At 38.4% G+C, this 17,491-nt stretch overlaps 1 protein-coding gene across 2 annotated transcripts in view; it reads left to right on the top strand.

Annotated features, from left to right (window-relative positions):
• The window catches only part of USP4 (ubiquitin specific peptidase 4), a 73,783-nt gene that overhangs the window by 46,171 nt on the left and 10,121 nt on the right, over positions 1 to 17,491 (top strand). For both annotated transcript variants that reach the window (XM_044678794.1, XM_044678867.1), the window contains 3 exons: positions 14,373 to 14,612; positions 16,130 to 16,200; positions 16,571 to 16,689. In XM_044678794.1, coding sequence (XP_044534729.1) covers positions 14,373 to 14,612; positions 16,130 to 16,200; positions 16,571 to 16,689 — 430 coding nt within the window. The remainder of the gene's footprint in view (positions 1 to 14,372; positions 14,613 to 16,129; positions 16,201 to 16,570; positions 16,690 to 17,491) is intronic.

A 17,491-nucleotide genomic window follows, 5' to 3' on the forward strand; every position in this document is an offset into this window, starting at 1 on the left:
ACCTTACCTTCCTTTTTAGGTTACCTTCCCCAGCAGAAGAGTGATGAGGGCTAGGCATTGGGGTTTAAGTGACTTGCCCAGGGGTCAACACAGCTAGGAAATGTGAGAGTTTAGATTTTAATCCAGGACTTCCCTCTAAATGTGGCTCTCAATCCACTGACCCACCTAGGTGCCCCTAAATCACATCACTTTTGATCACACCACTGAAAGCTTGCAGGCTCCCAATCTGTACTGTAAAAAGAGCAGAAGAAAGTAAGACTACAGAGGCTCAGACCAGACATAACCTCCATCATTAACATATAAAGTCCAAAGTTAAAAAGAAGACTGGTAGAATGAGAAAATTTAAAGAGAATGTGTTCATATGGAGCTGTTATAGGAGATAAAAAAGCTCAAGATACAAACAAAAAGAATGACTCAAAGATATCTACAATTAAAATCTCAGAGACAAATGCAGCTCAGGCACAAGTCCAACAAGAATTCCTAGAAGTACTAAAGCAACTTTAAAAAGAAACAGATATATGATAATAAAAAACAAATGACAGCAGTAAAGGAAAGAATGGAAAAGACAAGCATAGTAAAGAAAAATGTGAAAAGAGAACTCACAGCTTGGAAAAAGAAGTACAAAATCTTAGTAACTCCATGAAAACTAGAATGATCTAAAGAGAAGTTAATGATTCTATTAGATATCAAGAAATTCTAAAACAAAGTCATAGGGCTTAAAAAAAGGAGAAAATATAAAATAGAAAAGAGACATTTATAGATTAAGGAGAGAGAATTTGACAATCTTTGGACTACCTGAAAGTCATGAACAAAAAATTGACCCTTGACATCTATATTTCAAGGAATTACAATCTAGATCTCTTAGAAACACAAGGCAGAGTAGAAATTGAAAGAATCTGTCAAACTAATTAAAATGTCTTAAGTAAGATCTATACTATTAAAATATCTAGTTTTAATTTTTATCCTCCTTTGGGGGGGGTGGTCTTTAAGATATCTAATTCTTCTTTGCTATTATAACACATAGCCCATATTATAAATTCCTATAAAATGTAATTTATTCCCTTCAGTTAAGTAGTATTAGATATGTGTAACTTCTATAATGAAATCTAATTCTGAAATCTATCAGATACTTCTTTTAAATTTAGACTATGGTTTAGCTTAAGATTGAACTTCCAGCTATATCAAGTTTAGTTGTATATTCCCAAATGGAAACATTTAGATGCCATAGGATTTTCATATATAGACAGTACCTGGTAGATGTCTCAAAACTACAGAAGAATGCTTGCTATGGCCAACTTTTAATTTGTGTCTTCTGTTCAACATAATTGATTAATAGTACATTGATGATTTTCAGAAGTGATGATAAAATAATTCTTATCACAATTAAATCTCAAATTTCTCTGCACACTTACTCCCTGTATAGCCAAGCAAGAGCAAAGTTAGTGAGATTTTACCTGACTGTACTGAAGTAATTACCTTTTAAAATATATCCACTTGACTATCTGGATAATAATTTTACATTATTTGATGAAGAATTAACAGCAATACAATGTACATTGCCATCTTTCAGCATTTGTAAAAACATTAAATCCAGTATTTGGAAGTTCACAGTAAAGAGATTTATCTTTTTAAAAGTTTTAGAAAACCTCTCAGAAAGATCCTCATCCTTTTTTCTAGGAAAAATGTTTACCAGACACAGACACACATAGAGAAGCTTTTGCCTACAAGGTTTTTCCTTTTTGCCTCTGTAGAGAACTTTCTCCACGCCCAAGGAAACACAGATAAACAAACATAGGGCTGAATGGACTTTTCTAGAACATCCCCTTTGAATCCTAGTAAAGCTTCACAAATGGGTTGCTATTCTAAGTTTAGTCACTAGATGTCTCCAGAGACCATGTTGTAGACCTCAAACAAAAAAGCTGACACATCTGAAACAGAGCTCCTAAGAAAAATTTTTCAGATCATATTTTGGATATCTCCTTTTTTCTCAACTAGGAAGATGAGCTTTCCTACCCTTTAGTGCGAAGTATTCCTTTCAATTTAAGATTGAGAGCTCCCTTGAAGAAGAAATTCTTTAAGGTTTAAGCATTCTTCTTATTTAAAGGCAAGAGCCCGATCAGAGAAAGTGAATTCCCTGAGGTTTAAGACTTACCAGAAAAGATATCAGTCCCTTTTGGCATAAACTGAGTGTTTCTTTTCAAGGATTTAACTTCCCAAGGAGTTGTTGCTTGGGCTTGATATTGCCAATTATTTACAAATTATCTCTCTGAACACAAAACAACACCCAACACAGATTAGTAAAATTGTAGCTCCCTCAGCAGCATGGGACAGGACTTACCTTGAGCTGGGAAAAAATTGGGGCCAAGTGGGAGGAGAGTCATGTTTCTGGTGGTTGTCCTTCATGGAAGGGCTCCAAGAGGCAAATTATATAAATAAGCACTCTTTTTCTCTAGGGGCTATTTTTAGGGAATTTGTTCTTTCCTCCCTTTGTGATTACCAGTTGTTACATTTGAAAATAAAGGTAAACTGAGAGACAGGATTCTGTGCATGATCAATTTATTAGTTAAGCTAGTTTGTTGTATAGTTGTGTCCAACTCTTTGTAACTCCATGGACCATACGGGATTTTCTTGGGAAAAATACTAGAGTGGTTTGCCATTTTCTTCTCCAGCAGATTAAAGCAACAGAGATGAAGTGACTTTCCCAGGATCACACAGCTATTGAATTCCTGAGGATAGATATGAACTTGGGGCTTCCTGACTCCAAGCCTAGCACTCTATTCATTGAGCCATTTGTCTCTTATTTAGGCTAGCAGGAACCAATAAATTGGGATATTGGTCTCTCTCAGTGACCAAAGACCAAGAGGTAGGACTTACTAGACTTCATATAGTTTTGGGAAATATAGGACAACAAAGACAGGGAGCATCACTGATAGAAAACTATGATTGATTTTAAGGTTAACATCATCCTGAGTGGAAGGAAGATTATACTTAATATACTAATAAAGATAGGTTGACATTCATATGAGATTAATCACTGCTTCTCTATCAATTAGGGAATTATGATTATTTTATGGGACTCATAATTTAATTCCATGAGACATCAAGAAATAATAAAACAAAACCAAGAGAATGATAATGTGAAATATCTCATTGGAAAACCAAATGACCTGAAAAATAGATTGAGGAGAGATAATTTAAGAATTATTAAACTACCTGAAAGCCAGATTAAAAAAATAGGTCCTAGATATATTTCAAGAAATTATCAAGGAAAATTGCCCTGATATCCTGTCCTTATATACCCAGGAAGTAGGAGGGAAAATTGAAAGAATCTACTGTCCATTTCCTGAAAGATTCAAAATTTAATTCCCAGCAGTATGATGACCAAATTCCAGAGCTCCCAGATCAAGGAGAAAGCACTGTAAGCAGCCAGAAAGAAACAATTAAAATATTGTGAAGCCACAGTAGGAGGGATACTATAAGATCTAGCAGCTTGTATGTTAAAAGATCATAAGTGGAGCAGCTAGATGGCTTGTTGAATAGATTACCAGATCAGTAGACAAGGAGGTCCTGTGTTCAATTCTAGCCTTAGATACTTCATAGCTATGCTACCCCAGGTATGTCACTTAGCCCCAGTTGCCTAGTCTTTTCCATTCTTCTGCCTTGGAACCAATACTTAGTATTGATTCTAAGACAGAAAGTAAGAGTTTAAGAAAATAAAAAATCAGAGGACTTGAAATATGATTCCCAGAAGGCAAGGAACTAAGATTATAACCAAGAAATACTAACTATAGACCTTCAAGGGGGAAAATGGATATTTAATTAAAGAGAAGACTTTCAAGTATTCCTAATGAAAAGAACAGATTAGATTATGAGTACTTTGTGACTACAATTGTTCATGCTAAGACTCATAGACCACCTGTTAAGAGTACTGCAGTGAATTCCTGCTTGGATATAGGAAGTTGGATTAGATAATATCTAAAATCTAGCCCTTAAATTTCTTTGTTAAATCAGTTTCTTTAAAAACCCTGTGTATTGGCTCCAAGACAGAAGAGTGGTAAGGACTAGGCAATGGGGGTCAAGTGACTTGCCCAGGGTCACACAACTGGGAAGTGTCTGAGGTCAGATTTGAACCTCCTGTCTCTAGGCCTGACTCTCAATCCACTAAACTACCCAGCTGCCTCCATTAAAGTTTTTAGGAGAGTTAATGTACATAAATTAAATTAGAATTGACTAAGTCCTAAATTCCAGACAGGACTTTCACATCTGTTTTTAATAATTTTGTTACAAGTATTTCCATTAAACTGTTAACAAAATGAAACAGACTTATACTTACAAATAATTGAACTGCAAAACTTAAGAAAAACCTTCATTCTGTGTAAGTTTGTTTTTAAATCAATCTTATTAAAAGGCTTCAAGGATGAAGTTTTGTCTAGGATGATTTTAATTAATTAAATTAATTTAGAATATTTTCCCATGGTTACATGAGTCATGTTCTTTCCCTTCCCTCCTCCCTCCCCTCTTCTGTAGCCAATGAGAAATTCCACTGGGTTTTACATGTATCATTGTTCAAAACCCATTTCCATATTATTAATATTTGCAATAGAGTGATCATTTATAGTCAACATCCCAAATCATATACCCATCCAATTATGTGATCAATCATATGTTTTTCTTCTGCATTTCTACTCCCACAGATCTTTCTCTGAATGTGGATAGCATTCTTTCTTATAAATCCTTCAGAATTGTCCTGGATCATTGCATTGCTGCTAGTAGAGAAGTCTATTACATTTGATTGTGCCACAGTGTATCTGTCTCTGCGTACAATGTTCTCCTGGTTCTGTTCCTTTCTCTCTGCATCAATTCCTGGAGGTCTTTCCAGTTCACATGGAATTCCTCCAGTTCATTATTCCTTTCAGAACAATAATATGCCATTACCATCAGATATCACAATTTGTTCAGCCATTCCCCAATTGATGGACACCCCCTTATTTTCCAGCTTTTTGCCACTACAAAGATCTAGTATGATTTTAGAGAAAGAGAATTATATCTTTAGCAGAGAGGCCATTTTTTTAGCTCAGAGGATGACCTGGGCAAAGGCATGACAACAGGAACAAGTAGGTTTTGATATAAAAAGTAGAAAGTTTGCCTTAATAGGACCATGATTAAGGACTATTAGGAAGGAAAGGTTAGTTACTATAGTAATAGGATGGTAGTGGTCCTTGAAATACTTCATTTTGATCTTCATATTTCATATTTGAGACTTTGGAGAATCATTCTAGATGCTGTCATCATAATCATTTTTGAGAACTAAGTTTCTCCCTTCAAGAATGGACAGGATTGGAAGATCTTGCAGGTTGCAGTGGTACAAATTTGACTATTTTTTTCAGGCTTTAAAACTTTATTGGCATATTTTTAAAATTGTGCTTTCCAATAATTAAAATCATTTGAAAAAAAAAAGGCAATCTGATTAACTGCTTTTTACAGCTTGCCAGGATCTTGGTACAACTTTGCATTTACTGTTAACTAGATTTCACTGTAGTCCTACCAGTGTTCTTCTTTTAACCAATATGCAAGCTCTCTTTCTTTTTTTTTTTTTTTTAAATGCCACCGGACCCAAATTAGCCAGGACAGGCAGATGGAAAGAGGCAGTCAGCTGGGCCTTCATTCAGTTCAATGTTGGTAGTTCTTTATTCTTTTGATGTTGAAAGGGGCAGCACAGTCATTTAAATTTTATCCAACCTCTTTGTTTCTTTTTTTCTTTTTTCTTTTTTTTTTTTTTTTTTTTTTTTTTTTTTTTTTTACCCTTGTACTTCGGTGTATTGTCTCATAGGTGGAAGATTGGTAAGGGTGGGCAATGGGGGTCAAGTGACTTGCCTAGGGGGTCACACAGCTGGGAAGTGTCTGAGGCCGGATTTGAACCTAGGACCTCCTGTCTCTAGGCCTGGCTCTCACTCCACTGAGCTACCCAGCTGCCCCTCTTTGTTTCTTACAAAGTTAAACAGCTAAAAGAAATAAAATTAAGAAGGCAATGCTTGTGGAATGTACAGTGTATATTGGCAGGGCAGATTTTATGATGATTCACCCACTTGCTTCTCCTGTTCAATTGTTTCTTTTGAAGGCAGTAGGTTTTTTCTCTTATGTTTCTGTCTTCTTCAGTTTAGATTTATTGAATTTCTGAATCTCAGCCATATCTGGTTTGCAGACAGTCTTGCAGATTAAGCAGTGATGGGCAGGGCACACCAGTAAGTCAGATCTCCAAGGTGACAGCTCTGAACTATCTTGATTTTTTTTTTTAATAAGGAAAGGGCTATTTCTAATAGTTGCTGAAAGACTTGCCAAGACTCAGTGATAAACTGTATATAAATGTACAGGCTTAGGATGAGAACATGAATCTCAAGCTTGTGCACCTGGGAGACTGGAATAAATAGTAATAGTACTAGCTGACTATGGCTAATTTGGAGAATTTGACAGGAAGGGTAATAACTTTAGTTTTCAAAGTGCTTTCTTCCCATTGTGGGAGGAATATCTAAGAGCATATAAATATTGACTCTTCAACAGACTTTTCCTGATCTCTTCCCCCTACACCCAAGTTGCCCCCCTCCTGTCCCCCAAAATCTTATGTTTATTTACTTACCTGTTTACACATTATCTTCTCTATTACTGCATAAGTTCCTTGACTGCTGGGAGGGACTGTTGTTTCTGTCTTTGTTTCCCTAATTCTTTTTTTTCCAACCTAAAATCCTTTATTTAATTAATTAATTTGGAGTATTTTCCCATGGTTACATGATTCGTGTTCTTTCCCTCCCCTCTTCCCACCACCCTCCCATAGCCAATGAACAATTCCACTGGGTTTTACATTTGTCATTGATCAAGACCTATTTCCATATTATTATTATTTGCATTAGGGTGATTGCTTAGAGCAGTGGTTCCCAAACTTTTTTGGCCTATCATCCCCTTTCCAGAAAAAATATTACTTAGCCCCCTGGAAATTAATTTTTTTTTAAATTTTAATAGAAATTAATAGGAAAGATAAATGCACCTGTGTCCGTCACTGCTCCCCCCGGATCGCTGCAGCACCCACCAGAGGGTGGTGGCACCCACTTTAGGAATCACTGGCTTAGAGTCTAAATCCCCAATCGTATTCCCATTAAACCATGTGATCAATCATGTTTTTCTTCTGTGTTTCTACTTCCACAGTTCTTTCTCTGGATGTGAATAGAGTTCTTTCTCATAAGTCCCTCAGAATTGTCATGGATCATTGCATTGCTGCTAGTGCAGAAGTCCATTATATTCAGTTATTCCACAGTGTATCCATCTCTGTGTATAAGGTTCTCCTGGTTCTGCTTCTTTCACTCTGCATCAATTCCTGGAAGTTGTTCTATTTCACATGGAATTCCTCCAGTGTTATTTCTTTCAGCACAATAGTATTCCATCACCAACAGTGTATCCCTAACTCTTGATGTGGTCTCTTGCATATAATTGGTACTTAATAGATATTTGCCAAATTGAAATGAGCTAAAAGAATCCCTTTTAGGATCAGATCCAAGATGGGAGAATAGATGGAAATAATACAGCAAGCTCCTTCTCTTCAGCTTCCTCTGAAGAGATCTAGAAAACACACCAGATTCATTCCTAATGAGAAAATCTGAAATAAAGTCACAGTGAATTATTTGTCCTGCCCACATGGGCATATTGTGATAGATAGGTCTGTAGGTGCTGAGGATAGGTCTGGAAAAGAGTACCATGGACAGAGCACTCTGACTCTTAGAAAGAGGTTGTGCACCCCAGGAAGCAGAGATCCTAGACCTGTGCTAGGACACCTTGATGGGGACAGGTACCAACTGAGAGCCTTGTCATTTACTACCCTTTTCTGGGTTTCCCATCCAGATTGAAATAAGGAGATACCAGTCCATCTCCCCACCCAAACACAGGCCTCAAACTGTGTACTGAGAGAGGAAACAGGTTCAAAAACAAATAGTAATGGTGGGACTCTGAGGGCTGCAGAGAAGTAACCAAGTCATGAATTCCCAACCAAAGGAGAGCCTGCAGTTCTGTTAGAACTAGCTTAGAACTAACTTAGAACTAGCAGAGGTTCTTAGCTGAGTGATTATAGCTAAGCCCAGTAGCAATCTGTTGCTTCTTGGAGTATCAAGTGTTGTGTTATTTATTATAAGATCTCAGAGAACAGTCTGGGGGACTCACAAACTATTAGTGCTCCTAAAATAGTCTGATCTAGAGCAGAATCCAATCGCTACCCCCCTTACCTGAGCTCTGCAAATTCCTGGCCTGGATTTTGAGTCTGAACAAGAGTAGACTGCTTTTGGACTTAGTCCCTATTAACCTGCTGGAAAGCTCTGTCGGTTCACAGTGGCAGAAGGGTAGGTTCCCCTTTGGTTTGCTCTGGTTATTTCTCTGCAAGCTGGACAAGATAGTAGAAGGAACGAACCTCTGTTCTGAGCCTGAGGCCTAAGGCTGCTGATGACTTTTGAATTTCCTTCTTTTTCCATGCATAGCTCAGGGCCTTTCTTCCCAGGAATTACACTACCCTGCACAGATTCTCTCCTTATTGTGCTCTCAGGCTCATGGGTGACAGGCTTTTATATGGCACCTATTTCTGTTTCAGGGCCTCAGTCTAGGTCAGTTAACCTATGGGTGCCAAAGATAGCATGCAGAACACTCTCTGTGGACATGCGGCTGCCTTCCCCACCCCTACCCCCAGAGTTTGTTACTAGAAAGGCAGAGGGACTCAGATGGAGCTGCTCCCCTCCCCCTCTCCACATCGCCTGATGACATTTTTTCACATTCCCCCATCCCTCTGCCCAACAGCCTAATGGGAGTGCTTTCTCCCTCCCCTGGATGGGGTAAAGTCAGGGTATAGGGGAGGGGCACGGCACTCCTTCTCTAAAAGATTTGCCATCACTGGTCCAGGTCTTAGTTCTCCCCTTGCACTATTGTGCAACTTCTTCCTGGGTGTTATAAATGCTCATGGACTGCCATCTACTGACCTGATCTTGTCCTTGTTGTCTGCAGGACCACTCTGTCTTCTCTGCTGGGCTGGATTACACAAAGGACTCATTGTGACTTTTTTTTCTGGATTTCCCCATCAGCATTCCAGATTTGTTTGAAAGAGTGTTTAGAGGAAGCTCATTGTACTTTCTTGCTGCTCTGCTATCTCTATTGCACATCTGGGAGGTGGCCCTTATTCAAAGAGAACACTAGATGCTTGACTTTTATCTTTTCAGAGCTTAGTTTTTGCTGAGATTGGACCTGGAGCTTTAGTAATGCCTAGCTATGGGTGCCTTTGTTAGCTCTCAGACCTTGTTTATAGGCTTTTCTTTTAACTGTTCATTTTTATAGACTACATTTTCCAAATGTAGCTGTTCCCTTGATCTCTGTTTCCTCTTCTGTCTTTTGTACCATCTACTTCTCTTAATGTTCTTTAGCCCCTTGATTTGCATCACAGATGTAGTTAGCAGCACTTTGGCTATGCTGGGTAGCAAATGTCCTAGGCCAGTGAGGGTGAACTTTTTAGAGAGGGAGTGCTGGACCCTGCCCCCACTCCATTCCCCAGACCAAGAGCTCCGCTCCTCCCTATCATGCTGGATATACCCCTCTTACCCCACTTTTGACCCATACAGGGGAGGGAGAAAGAGCTCCTATTGGGCTGCTGGGCAGAGGGGCAGGTGAAGTGAGGAATGCCCTTAGTGAGTATAGACAGGGGGAGGGAAGTTGTCTGAGCACTCTGTTCCCCTCCAACTCTGCCACCTGAGAGGAGGGAGGAAGCACTCCCATTGGGTTGCTGGGCAGAGGGGTGAGGGATGTGAAAAAAAATGTTATCAGGCATGGTGGAGAGGGGGAGGGAAGCAATTCTGCCTGAGTCCCTCTGCCTTTCTAGTAATGAAGTGTATGTGTGGGTGGGGGAGTGGAGATGGCTGAGGGCCCACAGAGAGCACTTTGTGTGCCATCTTTGGCGCCCATGCCATAGGTTCACCATCACTGTCCTAGGCCATCTAGTAAGAAGGAAGAAGACAGGTTATGAGAGATGCAGGTGAAAACAAACCCTATTCTTTTTTCCTCTCTGAGTCTCACAGTGAAATCTCAGGTGGCAAATGGTTCAATCAGACAGTTCCTCATGAACTAAGAAAGAAGCAAGAGACCCAATTCTTGGAACTTGTTTCCTTTCTATTGCTATAGGAAGAAGGCCCTGGCAGATAACAGACTCTGACTGATGGAATTAGGGCTCCACTATAGGGAATCTCTATACCTTTAAAAAAATAATTATTTTCTTCAAAGCAGACAACAGATTCCTTTTATTCCGAGCTTAAATTTTTTCCTATTGCATTGTAAGAGGGAGATTTTAGATATTATATGGGTATATATTTAAAGTGTGGCCGCCAGGAATCAATAATTCAGATTGATTCCATAATTAAAATAGACCCAAGTCAGGATCGGGTTTAAGGTAGTTTATTTACAATTAGGAAGGTAGAAGGTAGGGAAATAAAAAAGAGGGAGAGGCTAGTCCAGGCCTGCAGAGGCCTGGATGGAGAGAGAAGGTTAAAAGGCTATTAACCTTGGGCGGGCAGCTGGGTAGCTCAGTGGAGTGAGAGTCAGGTCTAGAGACAGGAGGTCCTAGGTTCAAACCCGGCCTCAGCCACTTCCCAGCTGTGTGACCCTGGGCAAGTCACTTGACCCCCATTGCCCACCCATACCAATCTTCCACCTATGAGACAATACACCGAAGTACAAGGGTTAAAAAAAAAAAAAAGGTTATTAACCTAATTTACACGTCACAAGGCCTTAGCAGTCAGAGAGGCTAGAAGCCAACTTAAGGTAGAGTTTGGAAAACGCCAAGGTAGGAAGCAGTCTGAAGTCTCTGCTGAGAACCAAGTTCAAAGCGGGAACTGCCTCAACAGGAAGTAACCAACATACTTGAAGAGATAGTGTCTCTAGTCACTTCCTGTGGGTCCACCTCTAATTCAAGTGGACAAATGGCAGCCTCTACACTGATTTGGACTGCCCAAAGGGTAGTCCCTTGTTCTTGATTTGTTACTTATTGTCACGTGGGTAACTCATCTCCCCTCCCCACTAAGGGAGGTGGGGATGATGTTATCTTGGGTAAGTAGAGTTTTGACTATGAATGGGCTAGAGCTAATTCCATTTACACAGCATGCAGTGGAAAGTAGTTAGAAAGGGGCCCTGCCAGATCAAAAAGTATCTTTTAAATCATATAAAGATTAAATTGTGTTCAAAGTGGTTTCGTGTTGAGTACATTTTATTTATTTTAATACTTTGATATCTCCCCAGATGTCATCCTTCGATGTCTTCCTGTGCTATGGAGATAGCCCTTGCTTCTCATAGGGACTTTTGGGATATCATAAGCTCTGGCAGAGAAGCATAGAGATAGTCACGTTACCAAAGAAAGATGCCTTTCCTCAGGCAGCTCCAGACAGTTAGTCACTAACTAATAAAATTTGATGTAATAACATTGTATAATGGATGGCTGATATTGAAATCAGGAAGATTTAAGTTCAAACTTTATCTGAGACAATTAGTAGCTATATGAATATGGACAAAAAACCCAATTTTTTAGAGCCTCAGTTTCTTTACCTGTAAAATAAGGGCAATAATACCTATATAGTTACTAAGTGTCTAGGGTTGGGATGAGGCTCAAACAAACCAAGAGATTATCTCTAATACACAAAATTTTGTTTTCTGTAAAAGACTATAAACTTTAAGGTCCTATATAAAATATCAGTTTTGATTATTGTAAATATTATTGTGCATGGAAGGCTTTTAATCTATGTCAATGGACAAAATAGCTTACAAGCAAGTAATCTTTGAAAAGATGGGAAATTTTGAAAATCTGTTTGGTAGTGCGTTCCTGTGTGGTTGGTGTTAGTCTCTCCAGAATCCTTGCTTCTCCAGCTGTGCTAGTGTCATGGATGCCTTTTCTCTGTTTGTATGTACATCCTTTGTCTCTGAACATCTCAACAACAGCAACTAGCTGCAGGGAGTGCTATATCTGCAGGGACCCAGATATGACCAGATAGCCTTAGAAATAGGAAAGTCAGCTTTGCTTCTGTTATGCTTTGAAACTTGATAAAACTTTAGCACCTCTTGGATTCTGACTCATTAGCCAGAATACTTTGGCTAGGAAGAGACATGGTCCCATTTTTGAGTTTTATACACTTGATTTTGTCTCGAGGAAAATCTAAAAAGGACTTAGCAGTTTTTCTTCTTCGTGAGTCAGCTCTTGCTAGCAGTCATAGAATCAGATTTCAGAGATAGTAGAGGCCTTAGTCTGAGACTGTCCCCTTCTTTGTGGGTCAGATGACCTGTTCAAGGTCACATAGCTGGTTACTAGTAAAGTCAGAACTGGAATCTAGGTGCTTTCATTCCCAGCCCAAGACTTTCTCCATATGTGAGTATGGGTGAATTGTATCAGTTGTGACTATATCTTCTTTTGACAAACTTTTGTGTGCACATTATGTCACTAGCCAGTTTTACCCACCTTGCTGAGATGGCTGAGGGTATGATACCTGGCAGTCTGTGGTGTAGAGGGGAAACTCAGTTGATTGTTGAAGGAGAAAAGGCTCTGATACTCTTCCTATTTTTACTTCTTTTTTCCTTCCAGTTCCCTTTTTTTTATTTGCCCACATATATAGTAGGTGTTTAGCAAACACTTGTTGAAATGAAATGAACACTTCATGCAAAATTACACAGGGCCCTTCCTCTCCACTCTCAATGCAGTCAACTTTGTTCAGATCTGCAGTTCTCTCCTCACTGGCCTTCCTGACTTTAGCCTGTCATACTTCTAATCTATCTGTTATAGCACTGCCAAAATAATCTTCCTAGTGACTTGAGAAGATTATTTTAAACATTTTATAGTTTTTAGACTAAAGTGTATAAGTTGAAAAAGTTAAATTTTTTGGAGGACAGCTAATTTAGTGAAAAGGTTCCTCAAAACCAGATGCCCACCATATTATACTTAATTGATACCAGGAGGGATTCAAATTTGGTAGGCTTCAATCTGAAAAAGTCTGAGAACTTTCTTGCTATAGTAATATCACTCATCATCCCCAGGGGCATTTGGGTCTTCCTCTCCTTTATCTAGCAATAGACTGACTTGTAAGGTAGGTACACCTTAAGTAAATGTTGAACCCCAATAGATTTCTTCTTTAGAGTTACTGCTGTAAACTTCTGCAGAATTCACATCTTAAATATCTTAAAATTCTTACTGCTACTTGAAGTGAAAGTCCTTTCACAGTCAGGCTTCATTATACCTTTCTAGCCTCATTTTACATTAGTTTCTTTCATGCATTCTACAGTCCAGTCAAACTATACTCTTCACCATTCCTTGATCTTGACCTTTTCTTTCTTGCCTCTTTATTCTATATTCACCATCTGTTCCTATGCAGGGAATGAATTCCTGCTTCTATTGAATTCCTGCCTCTATGGAAATCCTTTTCCCTCAAAGGTATAGTGTACTCAGTGGATAGAGTACCAGGCCTGGAGACAGAAGATCCTGGGTTGAAATCTGGCTTTAGGCAATCCCAAGCTGTGTGATCCTAGCAACTCCAGTTGCCTAGCCTTTACCTCTCTTCTCCCTTGGAACCAATATTTAGTATTACTAATTCTAAGACAGAAGGTAAGGATTTTTTCTTTTTAAGTATAGTGGAGGGAACAGTCACTTAGGAGTGCAGGGATCTATATTTGAGTCTTGATTTTGCCATCAATTGCTTATGTAACCTTAGGCAAGCCCTTTATCCTTTTTTATTGGGCAAGCATCAATTTCCTTTTCTTTTAAATGAAGGAGTGAGATTAGATGACCTTTAGGTCCCTTCAAGATTTAGATTGATGATCCTATGAACTGAAAGTAATCACTCCATCTTTAACTTTTCTCAATGCCCTTTATCTGAATCTCCAAAACTGTATCTACTTTCCCTGTCTCATTCAACTTTGAATATATGTTTGCAAATGTACTTTGAATATATGTTTATAAATCATACTACCTGTACCAGTGTAAGCTCCTTGAAAAGAGGAATTGGTTTTTGCTTTTGTTTTTATTTTTCAAACATCTTTGTATCCTAAGTGCCCAGTACAGGTCTTTGCAACCTAATCATTACTTTAAAAGTCACTTTCTTGCCAGTCATATTTTTTACTCTAATATTTTCATTCCCTGGGATTGTGTGTGCAATTGGAAAGTGTCAAATAGAATTTAAAGTTAAGATAAAGCATTATTTAATTTCATATTCAGGTAAATGTAATGAAAGATAACCCTACTAGTGATTTTTAAATCTACTAGATGGTTCTTTAAATTAAAAAAAAAAACTAAAGTATTGATGCTAGACTTCATTTTTCATTTGTATTAGGAGAAGAAGAAGAAATGGAACACCAGGATGACAGCAAAGGACAAGCTACAGATACAGAGTCCTGTTCAACTGAAGACTGTGCTGAACATGATTTGGGAAATGAGTCCTGTCAGAATATCCCAAAGAGAGTCAGAAGCCAGCACTGCAAAAAAAGGCTTTTCACCTTCAGCCTGGTGAATTCCTATGGCACCACTGACATCAATTCTCTTGCAGCAGATGGGAAGCTCCTCAAACTGAATTGTAAGCATTGTCTTTTTATATTTTTAACTAAATTAGTAGCAGATATCAGCTTATTTGTAGATCTGGAAATGGATGGAGGGGGTGGGGAAAGGGTTATGGGGGTGGTATATTTCATAATAAGTAGTGCAAATGCAACAGTAAACTTGACTAAATAAAGAAATTTCCTGAAGAATGCCCACAGAATATGTCTGTTGGCTATTCTGTACTTGTAAAGTACAGCCTAAGTTTGAATCCAGGGTCTATTACTACCTGTACTATTTTGTATTACTTCTCTTTTTACCTCAATTTCCTTATCTGTAAAATGAGGAGATTGGACTAAACAATTTTAATTCTATTTTAAATTTTATGACTTTTGCATTTCACTGCTAGGTGCCACAAAGTCCCTGTCTCTCCTTTACATAGTACCGTAGTAAGAGAAGGAACAAGTCATGATCTCTGTATTAGCACCATCTTTCTTTCGGTGTGTGAATCTTTTCTAAAGAAACTGCTTCTATTTCGTTGGAGGAAAAAGTCTTGTAGTGTAATTTTTCTCCCCACAAGATTATTCATAAGACACGGCCTTTTGAAAAAGAATTAATTGGTCAAATGATTTAGTAATAAGAATGATAATCTGGGTCTCTGCTTCTATAAATATTTGCTGAACAAGTGAACAACTAAGACATAGAAAAACAGATGATTACATAGGAGACCAATGCTGATTTGGAAAGCCCTTGAGAGCATGTTAATAGACCTTTAGTAATATGAATTTTGTGGGGACAGGAAAATAACCATTTGACGTATGTCTTATTTTCTTTTTCTGTGAAATGGTACAATTCTTGTATTATCTTTCTCTTAGTGTTATTTTGCTAAAAGCACTTTGTAAGGTAAAATTACTATAGGATCATAAATTTTTTTTAAAAAACCCTTACCTTCCATCTTAGAAGCAATATTTAGTATTGATTCTAAGCAGAAGAAAAATAAGAGCTAGGCAGTTGGATTAAATGACTTGCATAGGGTCACACAGCTAGGAAGTGTCTGAGTCTATATTTGAACCTAGGACCCCTCATTTCTAGGTCTGGTTCTCTATCCACTGAACCACTTAGCTATTTTAGAGTCATGATTTTAAAAGAAGAAGAAGAAGAAGAAGAAGAAGAAAGAAAGAAAGAATTAGGTGAGGCCTTATGAGCAATCACATTTTTGGCATGCATATGTAAAATGCCATTCATCTATACCAGTCAGGTATTTTGGTTTTCCCTGAAAATCATGTGAAGACCTTAGCAAACTTTTGGTAAGGGATGTCCAGATCAATAAGAAAGCTTCCTGCTCTAAGGAATTTAGGTGCAGGCCAGAGGGGGAGGGTCTAGTAATAAGAAATTTCAGGAAAGAATTTCAGATGCAGCAATTTTCAGGTGCCAAAGTTAGATCTTGACTTTCATCCTTCTCTGTTTTCCCATCATCTGGAAAGCAGCCACCCAAGCAGCCTCTTCTCTTGCTGGCCAGTGAGCAGGGAATGGAAATCTTGTCCTTCTCTTCCACAGCTCGTTCCACAGTTGCTGTTGATTGGGACACCGAAACCCGGTGTCTTCACTACGATGAACAAGAATCAGAGGTAGGTAATTTATTTAGTTTGCCTAACTGAGATATCAATATATTACAGGTTTCTCAGTCTTTGTGCCATAGATGTTGGAATAAGAAGCCTAGCTAGAACAACCAGGGTTTGGAAAAAGGCTCTTCATCTTTGGAGAGTGGTATGATTGCCATCACAATTCAGATGATGGTTTAGAAACTCAATATTTGCTCACACTGGATAGCACAGTAAATTTGGATTTCAAATGGAAAAACACACAATGTCAAAGTTTCTGCAGTGTATTCCATTAAACATACCGGAAAAGGGGAATGTAAGGCTTTGCCTCCTTGGAGTTTCTGTTTGTCTCTGGAGAACCATGTAGCCCCATACTTAACCATTGTGTTCCTAACAGGCTTATGATAAACACAACAGCATGCTCCAGCCCCAGAAGAAGAAGAAAACAACAGTGGCCCTTCGAGATTGCATTGAGCTCTTCACTACCATGGAAACTCTGGGGGAGCATGATCCCTGGTCAGTGGTTCTTTTAAGTAAATGTGTATGGGAAGGACTATGGAGAGAGAAGTGTGCAGTGTGTGTATATATACAGGCACAGGCACTGTTCTTCACTACAAATCTCTGGTGTTTCATCGTGGCATACTGGTAATCTTAGCTATGGAGGCAGAGCCTAAACTGGCAAATCCAACAAGATGAAACCAGCTGTGTACTTGGTAACTAAAGACCATTCTCCTTGAGGTTGGAATGATTTATCTCTTGTTCAAGGGGTTGATTGAATATTCAGGTTGAAGCAGCTCTTGAAGGCTGTTTGCTGAGGTGTATCAGGGTTATAGTCTTATGTCACTAGAGGAGATATCCACACTGCTTAAAGCTATAGCCATTGTATTCTTCAATGAACTATTGATCATGACTTTCAGGTAGTCTATTATTTTTATCTTGTCTCTCCTGGATCTGTTTTCTAGATCAATTGTTTTTTCAATGAGCTATAATCATATTTTCTTCTATTTTTTCATTCTTTTGATTTTGTTTTGTTGTTTCTTCATGTCTCATGAAGTCATTAGCTTCTATTTGCCCAATTCTAATTTTCAAAGAATGAATTTCTTCCATGACCTTCTGATCCTTCTTTTCCTTCTAGTCCATTCTACTTTTCATGGAACTCTTCATGGAACCTTTTTTTTTTTTTTTGCCTCTATTTCTAGTAGGTCAGTTCTGTTTTCTTTTTTTTTTTTTTTTTTATGAAACTCTTTTCTTCATTGGATTTTTGTGCCTCTTTTTTCCAGTTGACCAATTTTGCTTTTTGAGCTATTTTCTTTTTGCA

Source organism: Gracilinanus agilis, chromosome 1 (genome assembly GCF_016433145.1).
Source record: "Gracilinanus agilis isolate LMUSP501 chromosome 1, AgileGrace, whole genome shotgun sequence".
NCBI classification, from domain to species: domain Eukaryota; kingdom Metazoa; phylum Chordata; class Mammalia; order Didelphimorphia; family Didelphidae; genus Gracilinanus; species Gracilinanus agilis.